The 17,199-nt window shown below is 50.1% G+C and overlaps 8 protein-coding genes across 8 annotated transcripts; 4 read left to right on the top strand and 4 right to left on the bottom strand.

The window, feature by feature from the left end:
* Window positions 1–314: 314 nt before the first annotated feature.
* On the bottom strand, window positions 315–953 carry BDV14DRAFT_204199 (uncharacterized protein; the record flags this gene model as incomplete). Its single annotated transcript, XM_073774480.1, has 3 exons — window positions 315–677; window positions 738–812; window positions 879–953. The coding sequence occupies 3 exons, from the start codon at window positions 951–953 to the stop codon at window positions 315–317; spliced, it is 513 nt and encodes a 170-aa protein (XP_073624013.1).
* A 2,097-nt stretch (window positions 954–3,050) lies between these two features.
* BDV14DRAFT_204198 (cation:proton antiporter) lies at window positions 3,051–4,815 on the bottom strand (the record flags this gene model as incomplete). The annotated part of the gene is made up of 2 exons (XM_073774479.1): window positions 3,051–3,749; window positions 3,805–4,815. The coding sequence occupies 2 exons, from the start codon at window positions 4,813–4,815 to the stop codon at window positions 3,051–3,053; spliced, it is 1,710 nt and encodes a 569-aa protein (XP_073624012.1).
* Window positions 4,816–4,963: 148 nt separating this feature from the next.
* BDV14DRAFT_133910 (glycoside hydrolase family 75 protein) lies at window positions 4,964–6,735 on the bottom strand. Its single transcript, XM_073766195.1, has 7 exons — window positions 6,245–6,735; window positions 6,127–6,192; window positions 6,020–6,073; window positions 5,889–5,971; window positions 5,684–5,832; window positions 5,307–5,630; window positions 4,964–5,248 (listed from the first exon to the last, which is right to left on the bottom strand). Exons 1-7 carry the CDS (start codon window positions 6,509–6,511, stop codon window positions 5,112–5,114), a joined length of 1,080 nt encoding a protein of 359 aa, XP_073624011.1. The 5' UTR covers window positions 6,512–6,735; the 3' UTR covers window positions 4,964–5,111.
* A 1,091-nt stretch (window positions 6,736–7,826) lies between these two features.
* On the top strand, window positions 7,827–8,697 carry BDV14DRAFT_133902 (uncharacterized protein). The gene has a single exon (XM_073766194.1). It carries the CDS (start codon window positions 7,974–7,976, stop codon window positions 8,574–8,576), a length of 603 nt encoding a protein of 200 aa, XP_073624010.1. The 5' UTR covers window positions 7,827–7,973; the 3' UTR covers window positions 8,577–8,697.
* A 120-nt stretch (window positions 8,698–8,817) lies between these two features.
* Window positions 8,818–10,368, top strand: BDV14DRAFT_204195 (uncharacterized protein; the record flags this gene model as incomplete). Its single annotated transcript, XM_073774478.1, has 8 exons — window positions 8,818–8,916; window positions 8,963–9,088; window positions 9,137–9,211; window positions 9,261–9,446; window positions 9,492–9,744; window positions 9,789–9,980; window positions 10,022–10,222; window positions 10,268–10,368. 8 exons carry the CDS (start codon window positions 8,818–8,820, stop codon window positions 10,366–10,368), a joined length of 1,233 nt encoding a protein of 410 aa, XP_073624009.1.
* A 478-nt stretch (window positions 10,369–10,846) lies between these two features.
* BDV14DRAFT_204194 (major facilitator superfamily domain-containing protein) lies at window positions 10,847–12,418 on the top strand (the record flags this gene model as incomplete). Its single annotated transcript, XM_073774477.1, has 5 exons — window positions 10,847–11,131; window positions 11,192–11,328; window positions 11,399–11,518; window positions 11,585–12,032; window positions 12,095–12,418. The coding sequence occupies 5 exons, from the start codon at window positions 10,847–10,849 to the stop codon at window positions 12,416–12,418; spliced, it is 1,314 nt and encodes a 437-aa protein (XP_073624008.1).
* Window positions 12,419–13,459: 1,041 nt separating this feature from the next.
* BDV14DRAFT_192574 (NAD binding domain of 6-phosphogluconate dehydrogenase-domain-containing protein) lies at window positions 13,460–14,493 on the top strand (the record flags this gene model as incomplete). Its single annotated transcript, XM_073771654.1, has 2 exons — window positions 13,460–13,663; window positions 13,729–14,493. 2 exons carry the CDS (start codon window positions 13,460–13,462, stop codon window positions 14,491–14,493), a joined length of 969 nt encoding a protein of 322 aa, XP_073624007.1.
* Window positions 14,494–14,759: 266 nt separating this feature from the next.
* On the bottom strand, window positions 14,760–15,252 carry BDV14DRAFT_204192 (AhpD-like protein; the record flags this gene model as incomplete). The annotated part of the gene is made up of 2 exons (XM_073774476.1): window positions 14,760–14,971; window positions 15,036–15,252. 2 exons carry the CDS (start codon window positions 15,250–15,252, stop codon window positions 14,760–14,762), a joined length of 429 nt encoding a protein of 142 aa, XP_073624006.1.
* Window positions 15,253–17,199: the final 1,947 nt, after the last annotated feature.

The raw sequence follows: 17,199 nt of genomic DNA, 5'->3' as shown, positions 1-17,199 counted from the left end.
GTCGTCCCCTGCGAGGACGATGAGGACGACGCGGGATCGCGCGGTCATCCTCGAGGAGGACGACGAGGACGACGGACGGTCGTCCCCCGCGGCCTCTCGCAGGACGAATGGGACGATGAGGGAATGTATATAAGGACGCTCACTACCCACCTGTATCTACTTTCTGTCTCTCGTGCCTTATCTTCAGTTTACAGTAACATAGTCAGATCGCCAGTACGAACCAAGTTACTATTGCATCTTCTACTTTGTTCTTCTCTCTCTTGATATCAGAATACCTAAGGTCCGACTCGACGCTTAGCAGGACGACCCTGACCTTATCTGACAACAAAGAGGTACCATAGATTGTCACGTACATCATTACACCAATAAACCTTTACCCCCTGATAACAATAAGCATCCGCACATTGCCCCGCACCAGCCCAGCTCGCCCTTTTGTCCCATACTTCATACGGCCCGCCTGCGTACTGGGGGCTTTCGCCGGCGCCAAGGGTATGCAGGATCCATTGGGCGTGGGACACGCGGCCACGGGGTGCGGTGAGGTCGTGTTCTACGCAGATGGCGGAGTGCAGGCCGGACGTGGGGTGATGGATGAAGTTTTGGCGGCCGGAAAGGTGGGAGTTTTGTTTGGAGCCGTGGGGGGGTTGGTGTTGGCGGGTGGTTTGGAGGTGGGTTGGATACTATAGGTTTTTAGAAGTCAGTATAGGGGGAAGATAGATATTTTGGATGGAGTTGCGTACGGGAGGAGGACAGTGGCGGACTTCGCAGGGTGGGCCGGTGGCGGTTATGGTTTTGAGGTTGTCATCCTTTGGGAACTTGGATGTTTCTTAGTATGAATGAATAGATAGGCCGGGCTGATAGGTAGTGAGTGCATGGCGTACCGCGGAGACCATGGGAGCGAAGAGACAAAGGCACATAGCCAAAGCAAAAGCAAAGGTGAGCTTAGATAACTGCATAATGGATGGGAGAGTCTCGTGTTGAAAGAGGCTTATTGAAAGTAGGCGTGAGCTCAAGATTGAACCGCGAGAGAGGTGCTAGCAAAGCAGACAATCAAGCCCTCGCAGGAAGAGCAGAAGAACTTGAGTAGAAGGAAGAAAGAAGATTCGAGTGCTGAAATCAGAACCTGCGAAGGAGGTCGTGGGCCTTGCGCTTTTATACCATTTCCCAAGGCCGTACGACAATTCTCTTCTTCATGCTGTCCATAGGCCTAGACCAACAAACTACACACGTTGGTTAAGAGACAGTCTTTGAAAGCTTCGCCGAGTTTTCTAAGCTTCTAGAATCACTCAGTCACTGTCCTCTATGGAGTATTCACCTAGCAGTCCCAGAAATCCTGGCCTTATTTCGCTAGTCAAGTAACCAGTAAAGTGAATGACCTTATTAAAAGACGTCAGGTGGGCTTAACGTTCCCAGTTTATTCTGTTTCATTGAGTTGTCACTACTTGGTGGAAACTATAGCAGGGACATCGACACACTTTTCCCAGCGTTTGATTTAATAGAAAAGTCTAGGCTTGGAAGTGAGAAAAAAGAAAGAAGAACAGTATTAACGAGGCAGAGACTATGAACAGCTAACAATGTCTAATATCCACAGCAGGTCTGGTCTCGGGCTCATGCAAACTGAAGTGAACTCGGTGTAGGAAATGAATTATCTATGTAGGGGACGAATTACTGAGAGACAGAACTAATCGTGAATAGTGAAGGTGGGTATCCATAAGCAGATGAGTATCAAGGGTACCATATCAGAATCTCCTGGATATGAGAACGTTGAGTGAGTCTGAAACCGGAGAAAGATCCGGAGCAAAGCCTATAAGAGCCTGGAACCCGCAGGTCCTCCCCTTCGGGCTCCCTTCTGTTGTCTACATGTGAGAGAGCATCCCGTCATGACGAGCAGATGCCCCACCCGTAATTTGGTCTTGCTTTGTCCTTTTTTGGGTCAGTCAACGGATTTTAAAGTCCAGGATTGAAAACAAAAGCACAATCTCGAGCTAGATGTTATTTCCATGCTCCAGCCCTGCAAGGAGCTTGTGTCACTGTGGGACCAATGTATGAATTGGGCTGAAAGGTTCATAGATTTTGATAAGGTGCAAGGTCAAGATTTCACTGATGTCGATTCGGAGATAGGACCTATCCCCTATTATGAAATCATGGTGAAGACCTCAAATAGAACCATGAAGACTGGATTTGAAGGTCTTTACTCCTGCCAGCCACACTTCTCGTGTAATAATTGGTAATAGGAGGCCGAGATAGAACAATGTCACTGAATGAGACGCTAATTTTTCAGACCTCCAACCCTAAATCAAAATGCGCGGGTAGTTGAATGACCGGGAGTGTCTACTTGGTCATGCAGGGCTTCTTAATGTTCATGCTTCAGACGCCCACTTGGGCCTCCTCCTCTAAGGTAATAGGAAAGAACCCCCGAATACACACTCTAGCAGGGTCTAGCCCGTTGAGTATCACCGTAACATACATTCCTGCAATGCCTCATCTATTGCTGAACTTATATCATTCCGCGTCACTTTGGTAGTAAACACTTCTGTAATAGAGTTCAGTGCGGGGCAGATTCAGTATCCGGATCGTTGAAGTGTGGATGCTAAGAGGGATGGGAAGTGTTGAGGGTCCATTGCTTTAGTATGGACCTACTGTGCGGCAAGCAGTGGGGTGAGGATGAAGGGAACAGCGCATTGGTGGAGGGTTTTGGAATCTGGATAGTTAAATGGATAGTTGATGTTGCGCAGGATGAGAGGTGTTAGGGAGCTGGGCGGTTTTGTTATGACTAGTGGGTGGTGTACGTGTTTACGAGGGGTGGATGTTTGATATGTTCAAACGTCAGACGGGAGTTGTTTAGGCGTTTGAAAGATATGCAGTTTTGAAAGTAGATAGTCAATTGAATCTGATATTGCGTTCATAAATCCTTCTTGAGTGTTTCGCGAATCGTAAAAGTCAGACCAAGATGCAGCGCCGCTGGCAGGTTAAACTAACTATCCCATGTACAGACTTCAAATAACCCTACAGCTCGTCCCGGCAGCAGACGAATAGGTTGAAGCATCCCACATCTAAATTCCCCAAACACCCAAAGGATCAGCCCCACCAGTATTCGCCCTCTGAGTCTGGAGAGTCTTGACGCGCTTAACAAGGGTTCCAACAGAGATAGGTCCAATGAGGGTACACAGAGAAATCGCCCAGACGACAATCAGATACGTCTCGGTTGAGCCTCGGGAGGTATCTCCAAAGATCGCGTTGGATTCGGCGAGAGATGCAATCAGGTAGCCTATCTCGCCGCGCGCGACCATTGCAAGGGAGAGAATTGAGGCTGGGTACAATGACTTCGGCTTCGGTGGGAGAGACGAAGATGGTTGACGATGGGTTTCTTGCGGCTGCGGTGGCTGCGATGAAGAGTTGTCTCGATTAGCCGCCGAGTCGTGCTCCTCGTTGTTGGACTGCGCAGGTTCAGAACGAGTTGTCTCAGCTGTTCTGTTATCACGCTGAGCTTGGTCATTTCCCGCCGCTTCTACTGGCTGGCGGCCTTTCTCGCTTTTCGACTTGGCAGAGGGCCAAATACAGGACCTCGCATACACAAACGGCGCCTTGAAAACACGAACGAATCGACTCATACCGGCCGTTGGCGAGAACCGAACCAGCCACAGCCCGGTGCACATCTTGCCGAAAGTCATCAAGACCGCATATACGACTCCGCGCCAGACAACGCTCCCTTCGAACATTTCAGTAATGGGAATTGCAAAGCCGATTGAAGCCTGAAAGGTCAGTCAGAAGGTGCAAGTGAATGAAATCAGTGGATCGAGTACTTACAAAAAACATAGGAATCAAGATGCGGTTAACGGGGCCATGGTAGTACTGCTCGTAGATTCCCGTGCCAGTAATGATTTTACGCTCCGGATGCTGCGATACGGCACTAGCTTGGTCCGAGGATTCCCGGTCTTGCTGTGTGGGAGCGTTGGTTCTTGAACTGGGCGTTTTCTCTTTCAGGCTATCAAACCAAGAGGTTATCACACCCGCAAGGTACGCAGCAAATAGACTGGATGTGCCAGCATACGTAGCGCCAGCAACCAAACCAACAAGCAGAGCAGTATACCCAAGGAACGCAAACTGAGGCGTCCTCGTGAAATCAGGGAGTTTATCCTTTGACTGAAGCAGCTTCGGCAGAATCGGCCGCAGGATAAATCGACAGGCGAGCACAACACCAACGCCGAACCCAATAGATACGAAGAGCGGTCTGATGACTGTCACAGGTGTGAAAGAGCTTCCCCTCCCACCGAGGTTCGATATGATTTGAACCATAACAAGCCCAATGACATCATCCAACATAGCCGCGCTAGTCGTAACGGTTCCCAGCCGCGTCTTAACCAGCTGTGTCGTCGAGAGGATAGTAAAGGTAGTTCCCAGACTAGTTGCACTCAAAGCCGCACCTGCAGAGAAGGCCTGTAGCGGCGTAGCCGATACAAGCTCTATGAGAATGAACGACAGAGCCATCGGAACACCGATGCCTGTGAATGCTACCGCCAAGGAGAGATAGACATTGGCCTTGAGCGAGGAAAGCGATGTTGAAAGACCCCCTTCATACACAAGCATGATAAGACCCAGGTAACCCAGTTGCTGTATGACTGTCTCGGTCTCCCGTTCGAGCCATTTTGCGCCGGGAGTTCCCCAAAGGATGCCGATGAAGAGCTGGCCGATAAGCCCGCAGTAGAGGAGCTTGTCGAGGCACGTGTTGACTATGTTCAGGACCAGTAGAAATCCTGTCTGGTTTAGGATTGTGGATATGGCTGGCTCGTGGTAGGGAAATGCTGATTTTGTTGCCATAATAGAGTGTTTCTAAGGTATTCCAATTTAGCTGGGGTTGTGCTATGGGTGTCGCAATAACATTCGGTATCTGATGTGTAAATTCAAGACTGCAACGGACTCCATCGGAGAAGTATCTCAATTCAAGTGACAAAACAAAAGACTTTAGAGGATAGTATCGAGTGCAAACAGCAGATCTGAGAATGACGAAGTAGAAGAGAGAAGAATCAACGCGGGACAAGGAAGGAGTGCACCGAGTAAGAAGGTCACGTGGCCAAAGTCTTGGTACTCGGCACCAAGACATCCAATCCTCGTCTCTACATGAACAGGTACCACCCAGCGTCATATTCCTCCTCGTCGGTGTCCCAATCCTCTAGCTCTAGATCCACTGCGCATATCCCTCCAATACAAGCAAGGTCATCAGAGCAATCGTCGTCGAGGGAGCAGATGACACCTACAAGGAGTCAGTATTAGCCGTGCCACCAAGATATCAATGCTACGAGGGTCCTCACCTTGGCAGTGGCCAGGCCAAGAGCAGTCACTGGGCGACGGAGTACTTGTTGATGTGGAGATCAATGGTGTCGTTGGGGAAGAGAGCGGCGGTACCAACGTAGTAGGGCTTGGTATAGACGAAGACAGATATCCCGTCGATAAAGGCGTACCGAAAGTCGTACTCACAACTGTCCTCGTAGGTGCACCACTAATCAACCCGATATTCGCTAGCAAGGTACTGACAAGTCTATCCCCCATTGCACGGAGCATTCCAAAGTCCGTGACGTAGTGGTCATTCATAGCGGTATTCGGGAGGACGGCTTGTTGGCCTAGAAAGACGATATCTGAACCCCATATTAGTCGGCGGTTCTTGGACGGAATTATCATCGACACAAACAGGTAACGTCAAAATTCTCATGTCCTGATCCTCCGTTTAGGTGTTCATGGGGGAAACAGGTGCGCGCCATCAACCAGGAGGCCTCGCCGGTTAGTTGGGGGTCGTCGCCGTTGGAGTCGCCGACGATGTTGTAGAACATTCGGCCGTTGCTGCATAATGTTAGTAATAAAATCCCCAGAAAGAGATTCTAAGCCAAGCCCGATACCAAATAACAGCCGCAACATTGTTTCCAGGAAGAATGTCCTGATTCGCGGTGAGGTACTCATCTGGGATGACTACCCAGGGGACCTTTGGTGGTTAATCATATTGAACATTGGAAGCGAGGAGGTATCATACCTCATAAGCAGACAGAGCACCCCAGTTTGTCTCAGGAAGACCATCTTCGTTTCCCTGAATCGAGTCAGCAGTTGGTCGGCTCTGTCTAGCGGAGATGACAGCCCTACCCTACAGTGTTCATCAATCCCGTCACAGTCCACGTCCATATCTGCGGTCCAGACAATTGCCGCACCCTTTGCCAATTTATCAGTGAGTACTCTTTGTGATTTCCTCCGGACGACGTACCTGGTTGAATGAAGCCCAGTCCTCATAGATAGCGGACTCAGATGAAGATTCCGAGTTCATGAGATACACCCCGTCGCCAGATACGCCGCCTAAGTGGGACGCCGCAGAGCGCAGGGCAGCTACTGGTATTGAAGCCGCGGCGGTGAAATAGCTTGCAGGAGGACCTCCATGGGCGTGGTTGAATTCCGGTCCGTCGACGATCTGGCTTACGCCCAGTGTCGCGAAGTAGACGGTTGCACAAAAGCGAGTACGACTGATGAAAGACATTGTGAAGGTGTGACTAATGCTGACAGGTTGAGGGTGTATGAAAAGCACCACCTCCAGGTTCAAGGACTCTTTAGAATCTAAAGTGCGTCCTGTCCGGAGGGGCTAGACCTCGGGAATTCAAGGTTTGAGCATCTTGCGGAAATCAGATGCGCCCATTCAAGGACGGCAAAATTAAGTTAATCCCTACACCAAACTCAAGAGTCTCCGGAATCAAGTAGACTTTGATGGCGTGCATATAATGTCTAGCTCACGGAAGCAATATAGAGCCTTCAAAATTCGATCAATGCTTGATCAGTGCTCGCAAAGGCTGCGTGTAGTTTCGTGGAACTGCTCGTCATGAACCTCAGTTTTCGCTGATCGCTCTTCCATCAATTCCAGTCGATATATATTTGCCTCGTCCATAGTCATTGCGGTGAAGTCGATATTCTCATGAACCATGTTCTGCAGCTCTACCGGTAAGCGGTCGCTAAGCACGTCATGCACGGCCGTTTCCCATTCAGTGCACTAATCTTCTCTCTGCGGGAGACATTGGCCGTAGAGATAATGCGTCGGTTGGGGTCTATAAGAAATAAGGCTAGGATCTTGCGATGATCTGGTTTGGAGCGGTCGGCGAGGGAAAAGGGGGACACGCGGTGCTGGAGAGTATTCGGAAACGTCAACAAGCGTCCTTGGTGGCATGATACACCACCTAGATCTTGAGCAAGCGAAGTCAAGTTGCCGCCTTCATGTTCCATGCCAAAGACAGACAAAAAGGTCCACTCATATTGCTCATACCCAAATTCAGCTATGTCTTCCTCGTGAATACGATAGCGGAAGCACAGAGAGTGGCTGTAGGGAACAAATCGTTGACGTTCTGTCTTCTTTCGCGTTGTGGGCCTTCATAATTATATAGTTCTATCGGTTTGCCGTGTCAGACACTCATAAGACAGTCGTTGGTTCGAATGAGCGTGTCACGAAGCACCCTGGTGCGGCCATAAATTAATGGGAATAGTGACGGGTGCACTAGGTCAATGACCTTGTTGTCAGAGCCGGGTGATAATCTTTTTCCTCCTCAGGAACATCCTCCAGCGGCTTGACAGCGTCTGTACCTGCCCAGCGATAAGACGATGGTGAGATAAGCGATAAGATAAGCGATAGACAACTTCTTGATGAGGTGATCGCGGCCATCTCTCCGTCATGTCACTCCCCTTTTCTTCTCCAAGTTCTCCTAAATACCTAGTGAGCTTTCGCAATGCACTAGTCCTTGAGAGATAGATTGACCATGATTTGCCGGTGGAGTCTACGCTGTCTCCAAATTGGCTATCTTATCACGCCCTTTGACATGGAGTAGCCACTGACTCACTCACCCACACTAACTAAACCCGCAACTCCGAATCCTGCACAGGCCACACCACGGCTTCTCTTGAAAAGACACCAGGCTGTTCTTGGATCACAGCAGTTGCACCTCCAACCATAGCCCACGATGAGCTGCACTCTGATACCCATCAACCTCACTGACCCCATCGCAGCGGAGGTGCTCAAGCAGCAGCGCACTCTCTGCGGATGGGGCAACACTCCCGAGGCATTGGCTCTCTTCCACAAGAAACAGAAACAAGGCCTCAAGTCATTCTTCTGGATCACCACCACAGACGCAAATGAAGAGCCCATCCGCGCCGGGCATATCTCGCTCGACGCCTATGCGGACCCTGCAGACCCTGACCTCGCAAACGCTGAGAAGACAAACCTAACTATCCAACACTTTTTCATCATGCCTGAATACCGCTCTGGGGGGCTTGGGCGATCCGCAATGCAGCAGGTCGAGGCGCTCGCGACCAAAAAGCCTTATGGGAGTCCAAACTGCGAGTACATCACACTGAACTGCATGAGCAAGAAGCATTATTACGACGAGTACCTAGGGCCAATCATTCGAACGCTTATGCCGATATGCAACCAAGAGTGGTATGAGAGACAGGGATATGTTGCGTGGAAGGAGGAGCCGCGGTATGAGGATACACTGCCCGATAAATCAGCTATTGTGTTTAACGCTGCCTTTCTACGCAAGAAGGCAAAACCAGCCAGCCCGTAGATTGGAGCCTGCCCCCACTCGTTTTTGGTTTTTCCTTCTCATAGAATATTTATTTGTCGTTCAAGTGCTGGTCGTGCGTCTGACGAAACTTTCCGCGCGGTGCTTTTGTCTTGTGAGGCTGACATGTCACCCGAAAGCGCCGTTCGGCACATTCCATCAATCATATATTCCTGCTCTGACCCCACTCGCAAATATCGCCATTCTGTATCATTAGTAGTACTGTACGTGTTCTATCAACGCAATGCCTGCTTCACGGCCTTTAGAAATTATCATCATCGGCGCTGGTATATCAGGTCTGACGGCCGCCGGTACTCTTGGACGACAAGGCCATCGCGTTACTGTACGTGGAACTCGTATCCTTTCATAGGCCATGCTGATTGTATCAGGTATTAGAGAAATCAAAGTTCAACAAAGAAACCGGCGCTGCGATCAATGTGCCTCCAAATTGCACAGCACTGTTGGAGTGGATGAACATTGACATCAGGGACTATGGAGGAACCTTACTCGAAGAAGTACGTAATTGCATCGGACATCTGCGAATAAAGTGCTTACTCCATCAGGTCAATCGCCATGACCAACACGGAACAGTAAAGTTTCACACGGACTTTGCGGGGGTACGGAAGTTCTGGCAGGCCGTAAGCACCTTTCATCTTACTACTTTGATTCGTTACTCACGGAGAGCAGGAATACTATCTAGTCCACAGATGCGACTTGCATGACTCGTTGAAGAACCAAGCTCTGAAAGCAGCGAAAATACATACTGGGTGCGAGATAGTGACTATCGATACTTCCACGAGTCAGCCCTGTGTCACCTTGGAGGACGGAAGAACGTTTAGGGGTGATTTGCTTATTGGTGCTGATGGTCTGCAGGTATGTTCACTCAACAATAGCGTTTTCTTGACTAACATCGAGAAGTCAGCTATCCGCAAACACATCGCTCCCGATGCTCCTCCGCCCACTCCTGCAGACAAATCCTGTTTCCGCTGGTTGCTACCAGCGGCCGAGATGCGTGAACTGGACGTAACGAGGGATATTGTGCGGCAAGGAGCCCTTATGGAATGGGCCGCGCCTGGAACGGCACGACTCGTTATGTATCCATGTTCGAACAATACGGTTCTGAATCTAGTTGCGTTCATGCCGAATGACCAAGTTGGCAAGCTAGGAGAAGGTATGTTGTTCTTCCCGAGCACTTCGCGTGCTAACACTGTTTAGGCTGGGAGGTTACCGGAAATAAAGCAAACTTGGTCGGCGGATTTGCCGACTTCTGCCCCGCTGTGCGTGAAGTAGTCGGTCGTGCGGGGGACGATCTGAAGATGTGGCAGCTGTACGACATGAAGCCTCTACCAAGCTATGTCAAAGATCATGTCGCGTTGATTGGAGATGCCGCTCATCCATTCCAGCCATGTAAGCATCCCTGACATGACGTACAGGAGCTAACTCTACAGACCTCGGTCAAGGAGGTGCCATGGCAATCGAGGATGCTGTGTCACTCGCAGTACTTCTCCCCTTGGGAACGACGGTCAAGGAGATACCCCACCGATTACATCTATATGAGACGTCAAGACGTCCACGGGTAGAGCTGGCTTTACACTACACAGCGCTCAATGCCCGGAATGAAGATGAACAGTCAACCAACACAGAGATCGGTAAGTGACTTCCCGAATCCCGGACACGATGGCTGACAGGATCAGCGGCGGAAATGGCGAAAATGATGGGAAAGATAGGCTCGCACAATGAGGTGGCGCACTCAACGGCAGTTTTGGAAGAAGCATTGGCTGGGAATGCTAAGTAAGGTAGTGACAATCCTTGGGCTAATCGCGAGATTCGGGCAGACCTGAAGCTATCCAAATCCCAAATTCAGCCCATTAATAATGCAATGGCAGAATGATAATGTTATTTCCGCTGATTAATGGCTTTAAGGGTCTTAAGGCCCTATTCTCCGATTTGACTCTTCAGATGCTCTCGCAATGCTGTTTGATTCGTGCAGTAGCTCGTGTCTGGCTCTTTGGCTACCATGGATGGCCTCGCTCTAGGCAGCTTGTGGTCAAGCGCCAATCCCCCAATCCTTCAGCAGTCTGAAATGGCTGACAAGCTCGTAAATTTGCAAATACTATAGGTGACAATAACTATCAGGAAGAGCTTCGCGGCCTCACAAACGCCGTTCGCCGACACTAACTATCAATTTCTCCAACCCGTGGATTCAGAATCTACCCTCAGACAGGCAGGATGACAATGTCTCACAGACCATATTCAAGCTCCAATCACTCACAATGTCAACAACAGACAACACGGATCTCGATACCGAAAAGAAACCCGAGGTGGCTGCCGCCGCAGAACCAGAGTACTCCGACTTCGCCAAAGTCACCGTCATCATCTTAGGGCTCTACCTCTCTATCTTCCTCGTCGCCCTCGACCAAACAATCATCTCCATCGCCATCCCCGAGATAACAAACCAGTTTAAGAGTATTGAGGATATCGCCTGGTATGGCAGCGCTTACTTCCTTACCTCCATGGCCTTGCAGCCGAGTTCTGGGCAGTTGTATAAGATTTTTAAAGTTTGTTCTCTCTGCACCCGTTCACCATGCAATGTGTCCTAGCTGACCATCTTTGGGCAGGTCAAATGGGCGTTCCTCTTCGCTATCTTTGTCTTTGAAGTTGGCTCGTTGATTTGTGGTGTTGCGTCCTCGAGCACGGTGCTTATTGTTGGCCGTGCTGTTGCGGGGATTGGTGTTGTTGGGATTTTTTCGGGGGCGTTGGTTATTATGGTTTGACCGGTATGATTTCATCCTCCCCATTCTACCATGAGATGACTGACGATATAGCCCCCCCTCCCCCCCGAAACGACCCCTCGTTTTCGGCATGTTCGGTATGGTCTGGAGCATCGCTTCCATCGCCGGTCCCCTGCTGAGAGGAGCCTTCACAGACTCCGTCTCGTGGCGATGGTGCTTCTATATCAAATACGTCGCCGCAACGCTCTACAATCTTCTATCTCACTAACAACCAAACAGTCTACCCATCGGCGGCATCAGCATGGCAATAATAGTATGCACCCTGCAACTCCCCGACCAAAAAAAATTCAGCGGCATCCCCATCTGGGAGAGGATAAAACAGCTCGACTTTATCGACGCAGCCCTTCTAATCCCCTGCACAATCTGCCTCCTGCTCGCCCTCCAATGGGGCGGAAACAAGTACACCTGGAGCAATAGCCGGATCATCGGTCTATTCGTCGGTTTTGGACTCCTCACGATCCTAACTGTGATAAGTCAATGGAAACTAGGCGATCGCGCCACATTACCGCCCCGAATCATGGCGCGGCGATCAGTTATTGCATCGACTGCTTACGCGATCTTATTCGGTGGATCGTTCTTTGTTCTGGTCTATTACCTCCCCATCTTCTTCCAGAGTGTCCGCGGCTCAAGCGCAATGACATCCGGCATCCAAATCCCGCTTACAGCTGTTCAAACCATTTACCCGGCGAAGATATCCCGCAGGGCACAGCGGTGGTGATGGTCTTCCAGACACTTGGGGGTGAGCTGTTTATTGCTGTTGTGCAAAGCTTATTTCAGAATGGGCTTATTAAGGGGATGAAGGAGTTTGCGCCGGATGTTGATCCGCCGAGGATTGTTGAGGCGGGTGCTACGGAGATGAGGACCGTTCTTGGGGAGTTGGGGCAGTTGGATCAGTTGGAGAATGTGATTTTGGGGTCTTTGAGGGGGTTGGTTGATACGTATCGCTTGAGTCTGGCATTATTTCGTGTTGCTTTTTTGGTCACTTTGGGGTTTGAGTGGAGGAGTGTTAAGGAGGGGAAGGAGGAGAGCGAGGCTGTTGTTCCTGCTCTGTAGAGACGTGGGTGATATAAATGGGCTGTAAAGTGGGCGGTTTTATCTTCTAGATTGCACTTTCTTAGAGATATACTGCTCTAGGTCTATAGATGGATCTGTAAGTAGGTACTAATACGGATCTCTCCAGCTCAGTTCATGCTCCTGTCTAGGCTTTGAGTCCCCGGGTATCCATTTCACCCAGATGCAAAGTGGCTTCTAAATTACTGGCTTATAGTAAGATAAGCCAGTCTGCACTTACAAGCAGAGCGTCGGAGATACCGTCCCTCTCGGCCTGTATGTCCTTTACCATTATTTTTGAGTATAAGCCCTAGATGCGGTTATCTCCATTAGTCGGGACAGTATCAGGGCTATCTACGTAGCCTACCTAAAGACCCATACATGAGCAACAAGGGACAACAAGGAACGCACGACTCACCTGTAGACTAGGCAAACTGGTTTGATTCTTAACTCATGGCTTCTGGCTTTCTGGCTCACCGGACGCCGAGACAATCCGGTACATCCATGTACTTGGACTGCGAGATTTTATAGGATGTAGGGGGTGAAACAGTCCGGCCTTGTTTGGAGAAGAAGATTTCTTTGGTGATGGTCTCATTATATACTTGTATTATGAAACTCCAAGAGCACGGAACATTTCCTTCAGTCCTCCACATGCTATCTTGCGCGTCTGGCCGTTGTAGTCAATGTTTTTTGGTCTAGGTAACAGGTATGTCCCGCGGGCAGGTAGGTCCACTAGGTATTGTAGTCCCCTCATAGCCAACATTGCACCGTTCACCGAGTCCGAGTTACTCGACCCCCTCACACGCGTCGTACCATTGCAAGATGCCAGTCCTTGGCGAAAACAAATATGCAGCGTCGGTTGGTGGGCATATAGCCGAGTTGACGAAGCCCAGCCTATTTCCAATTTCCCGAATTTCCCCAATCCTGACTGATCTCCTCAGAGATGATATATGCGGCGATCCACGCTATGGACTTTTTACTAAATTATTTCACAAGCCTAATCAATCATCGTGTGTTCACCGGTTTTCCACTTTCAGAAGCAGTATGACGACTCAATTCAGCAAAATCGGCTTCATCGGCCTCGGCGCTATGGGGAAGTATATGGCCGAGCATCTCGCCGAAAAGCTACCTGGTGACAGCCAGGTCATTATCTACGACGTATCGAGTACTCCAATGGATGATCTGGTAGCCCGATACCCTGGAAGAGTGGTGTCTGGAACATCGCCGAGGGATGTTGCTGAGAAGGCGGTTCGTCATTCAGCTATGTCTCGTAATTCTGAGACCCGGCTGACTCTTGTCCTTCACTGGAGTAGAGAATAATTTTTACCATGGTCCCCGAAGGAAACCACGTCCGATCTGTCTACCTCACCCCAGAAATTGGGATGACCGCCGCGTCTTTGCGCGACCACATCCTGATCGACTGCTCCACAATCGACATCGCGACGAGCCTTGCAGTCAAGGAACATCTTGAGACACACCACGCAAACACGAATACATCATTCTATGACGCTCCCGTGAGCGGCGGAACACTCGGTGCCAAAGCCGGGACCATCGCATTCTTCATCGGGGCCGCTGAAGACGACCCGAATCTACCCCGTATAACGGAGCTGTTGAATTTCATGGGCAAGAAGATTATCCCTTGCGGTAAATCAACAGCAGGTCTCACAGCAAAGCTCTGCAACAACTATCTCTCAGGTCTGATTGCCATCGCAAGCTCCGAGGCCTTGAATACAGGTATCCGAGCCGGCTTAGACCCGCGCGTACTTAGCCGCGTGATTGCAGCAGGCACAGCGCAGAACGCAATTTGTGACTTGTATAACCCCTGCCCTGGTGTTGTGGAGACTGCGCCTTCGAGTCGCGGGTACGAGGGCGGATTCAAGGTGCAGCTTATGAAGAAGGACTTTGGGCTTGCGTTGGAGTTGGCGAAGACGGTGGGCGCGGATTTGATACTTGGTGAGAAGGGACTGGAGACGTACCAGGCTACCGCAGAGGATGATAGGTGTAGGGATCGGGACTCGAGAGTTGTATATAGATTCATTGGTGGGGACGAGGCGTGGAAGGAGAGGTTTGGGAGCTGATTTGGCTTGAGGTTTTCATAGGTTATAATACAATGAAGTCTTTCATTCACCTGAGCTGTGGGTATCTATACAGTGCAGAGAGTTGGAATTCAATCTAGGCAAAAGCAATGGCCCATCGCACTTTCCTTCTACAACCACCTAGATGGACAGAAAGGGAAGGCACGACCAAGCCCTTGGTTTCTAAGCGATTCAAGATCGGAAGGCACGACTATCTACAGTCAAAAAGCGGCAGGAACAACCCAGACCCTACACTCACTCGATGGTACTCAGTCTCGCTTATACTCCCCCTTCTCAATCATCTCCAGAATCGCCCTCTCCGTAACCTTCATGGCCTCGACTCCAGCAGGCACCCCACAGTAGATCGTGGCCTGCAGGACAGCCTCACTAATCTCTTTCTCAGTCAATCCATTATTGATTGCGCCGCGGGTATGAATGGCTAGTTCAGGCCAGGATTTGAGGGCAATCAGCATGCCAATATCTAAAAACTTGTCAACCTTTGTGTCCATATCAGGATAATCCGCCGAAAGCGTGAGAAATCATACTCAACAAACTCCTCTGCTTCCTCTCCAAGCCAGGCCGTGTCCAGATATGGCCCCAGCACCACTCCGTAACGAGCTCTTGACCCGGTCGCGCGAAATCACTGGAGCCGTTCTTAAGGCTGCGGTCGACGTATTCGTTGCCGACTACCGCACGGCGGACTTGGAGGCCCTCTTCGAAGAGCGTTTGGTGGAGAGGCTTGAGTTCTGGTTTTTGAGCCATGATGGTGGTTGATGAAGAATATCTAAATGACATGTCAGCAATAAACTCTGGCAGTAGTCGACTATATGTTAACCATTACCTCGTCCTCCATTACCCCGACTCTGGCGGCATGCATATAGCCTTCTCGGTTGAGAGCCTTGCGGGGAGTTTTTGCCACCTTCACAACCTCCAGGGATTCTCCAACACGCTTTGAATTCGATTGACCGTATAGGCCATGTTTCCCATGGTTCAAGGGTATCCGCTAATAGTACCTATACACCTGACCTAATGAAGCCAACGGAGTAGAGTGGACGACCTCGGCATGGCCCCTACTCCAGCTTACAGGAATACCTTCCATACTGCTCGAAAGGACTAAAAGCTTAGTTTAGGCTTCATGGATCAAAGCGACAATCATACAACAACCATCAGAGCCCCGAGGCCCAGGCTCAGTGACAGTCTCCGCCCTTGATGCCGGCTAGCTTACCCTTCCATCGAGATTCTTCGTCTCCCCATTATCGCCCAACGATCAAACTTTGCGACGTACGGTGCCCTCCCTATCCTTCCTCATCCAGCACGTAAACTCGTATGACAACAAGATAACGCGCATCGTCTTCGACCTCGGCATCCGCAGGAACCTCAAGGACTATTCACTGTCAATATACAAGCATGCCATGACCCGTCAGCCCGTATCTGGGTCCCCGGGCATTGTATCTTCTCTGGACAAGGGTGGATTGAAGCTGAAGGATATTGACCTTGTGGTACCCGGTCATTGGCATTGAGACCATATCGGGATGCCGGGGGATTATCCAGATTCGACATTCGTGATTGGGCCTGGAGCTGGAAAGCTCATATCTGGAGATTCTGATCTGAGGAACGGAAGCCACAGCCATTTTGAGAAGGGGTTGCTGGATACGAGCAGGACGAGTGAGCTGCGGGATCTTGCAGCTTCGATCTCGATCGCAATATCGAATCATTGGACCTAAGAACCCAAGACCATGCAAGATCCCTCTTCTCAACATCCTGGGCTCCTCTCGGCCCTTTCCCAGCAACTATCGACCAATTCGGCGACAAAAGTCTATTCATCGTCTCTGCACCCGGTCATTTCCCAGGGCACATCAATCTCATCGCGCGAAAGGACGACGGATCACACATCTATCTCGCCGGTGATGCCTGTCATGATCCACGTCTTCTGTCTGGTGAGAAGGAAATCGCGACCTGGAGTGACCCGAACTTCCCAGGTGTGACTTGTTGTATCCATTCTGAAAAGAATGCGGCGGAACGGACATTGGAATGGATTCGAGAGGCGAAGGGAGGAAAAACGGTACTGGGAGACGTTGAGGTAATCTTTGCTCATGATGAAGGATGGGCTGGGAGGGCAAAGGAGGGGGGGGGAGATTCTGGCTGGGGTCCCTGTAGAAAGGGCGAGATATCACGTATCAAGATTGGGTTAAGCCGCTGTCAAGCTTGAAATATGTTCAAATACCTTGGCATCTGTCCAGATATCGCCATCAAGATGCCAGTCCCTTCCATTTTCGTTTGACTCGAAATTCAACGGCGGAATAATAGCAGAAGCCCGAGTGGACTGCCGGCCGGCGTAGCGGACAAAACTCGTGAAGTATCGGCCGAAGCCAGTGACTATTCCATGCTTCATGCAAGATATCCTGCAGCCTTCCTGAAGCATCATACCGAAGTTCCGTTGTAATCATACTGGAACCTTCTTTTCTTTGTTTACATTCCTTCACTCAGAGAAAGCTCTGGTCTATGACTCCTCAAATCGCCCATGCCCTAACTTAGACTTCCTAATTAGGAAATCTATCAGGGCAATTCACGTAAACCTTGATAGGTCACCAGGCATCATGTACCTGGATCAGAGATCTTCATGACAAGGGATTTTGAAGTGTCCGTTCTATTGGTTTATGGCCCTTGAGCCTGTTTTTATCAGTCACTTCGACTCCACTTAGGACCTCA

Source organism: Aspergillus stella-maris, assembly GCF_047715825.1.
Source record: "Aspergillus stella-maris strain CBS 113639 unplaced genomic scaffold BDV14scaffold_70, whole genome shotgun sequence".
NCBI classification, from domain to species: Eukaryota; Fungi; Ascomycota; class Eurotiomycetes; order Eurotiales; family Aspergillaceae; genus Aspergillus; species Aspergillus stella-maris.
This window is presented reverse-complemented; position numbering and strand designations above follow the sequence as displayed.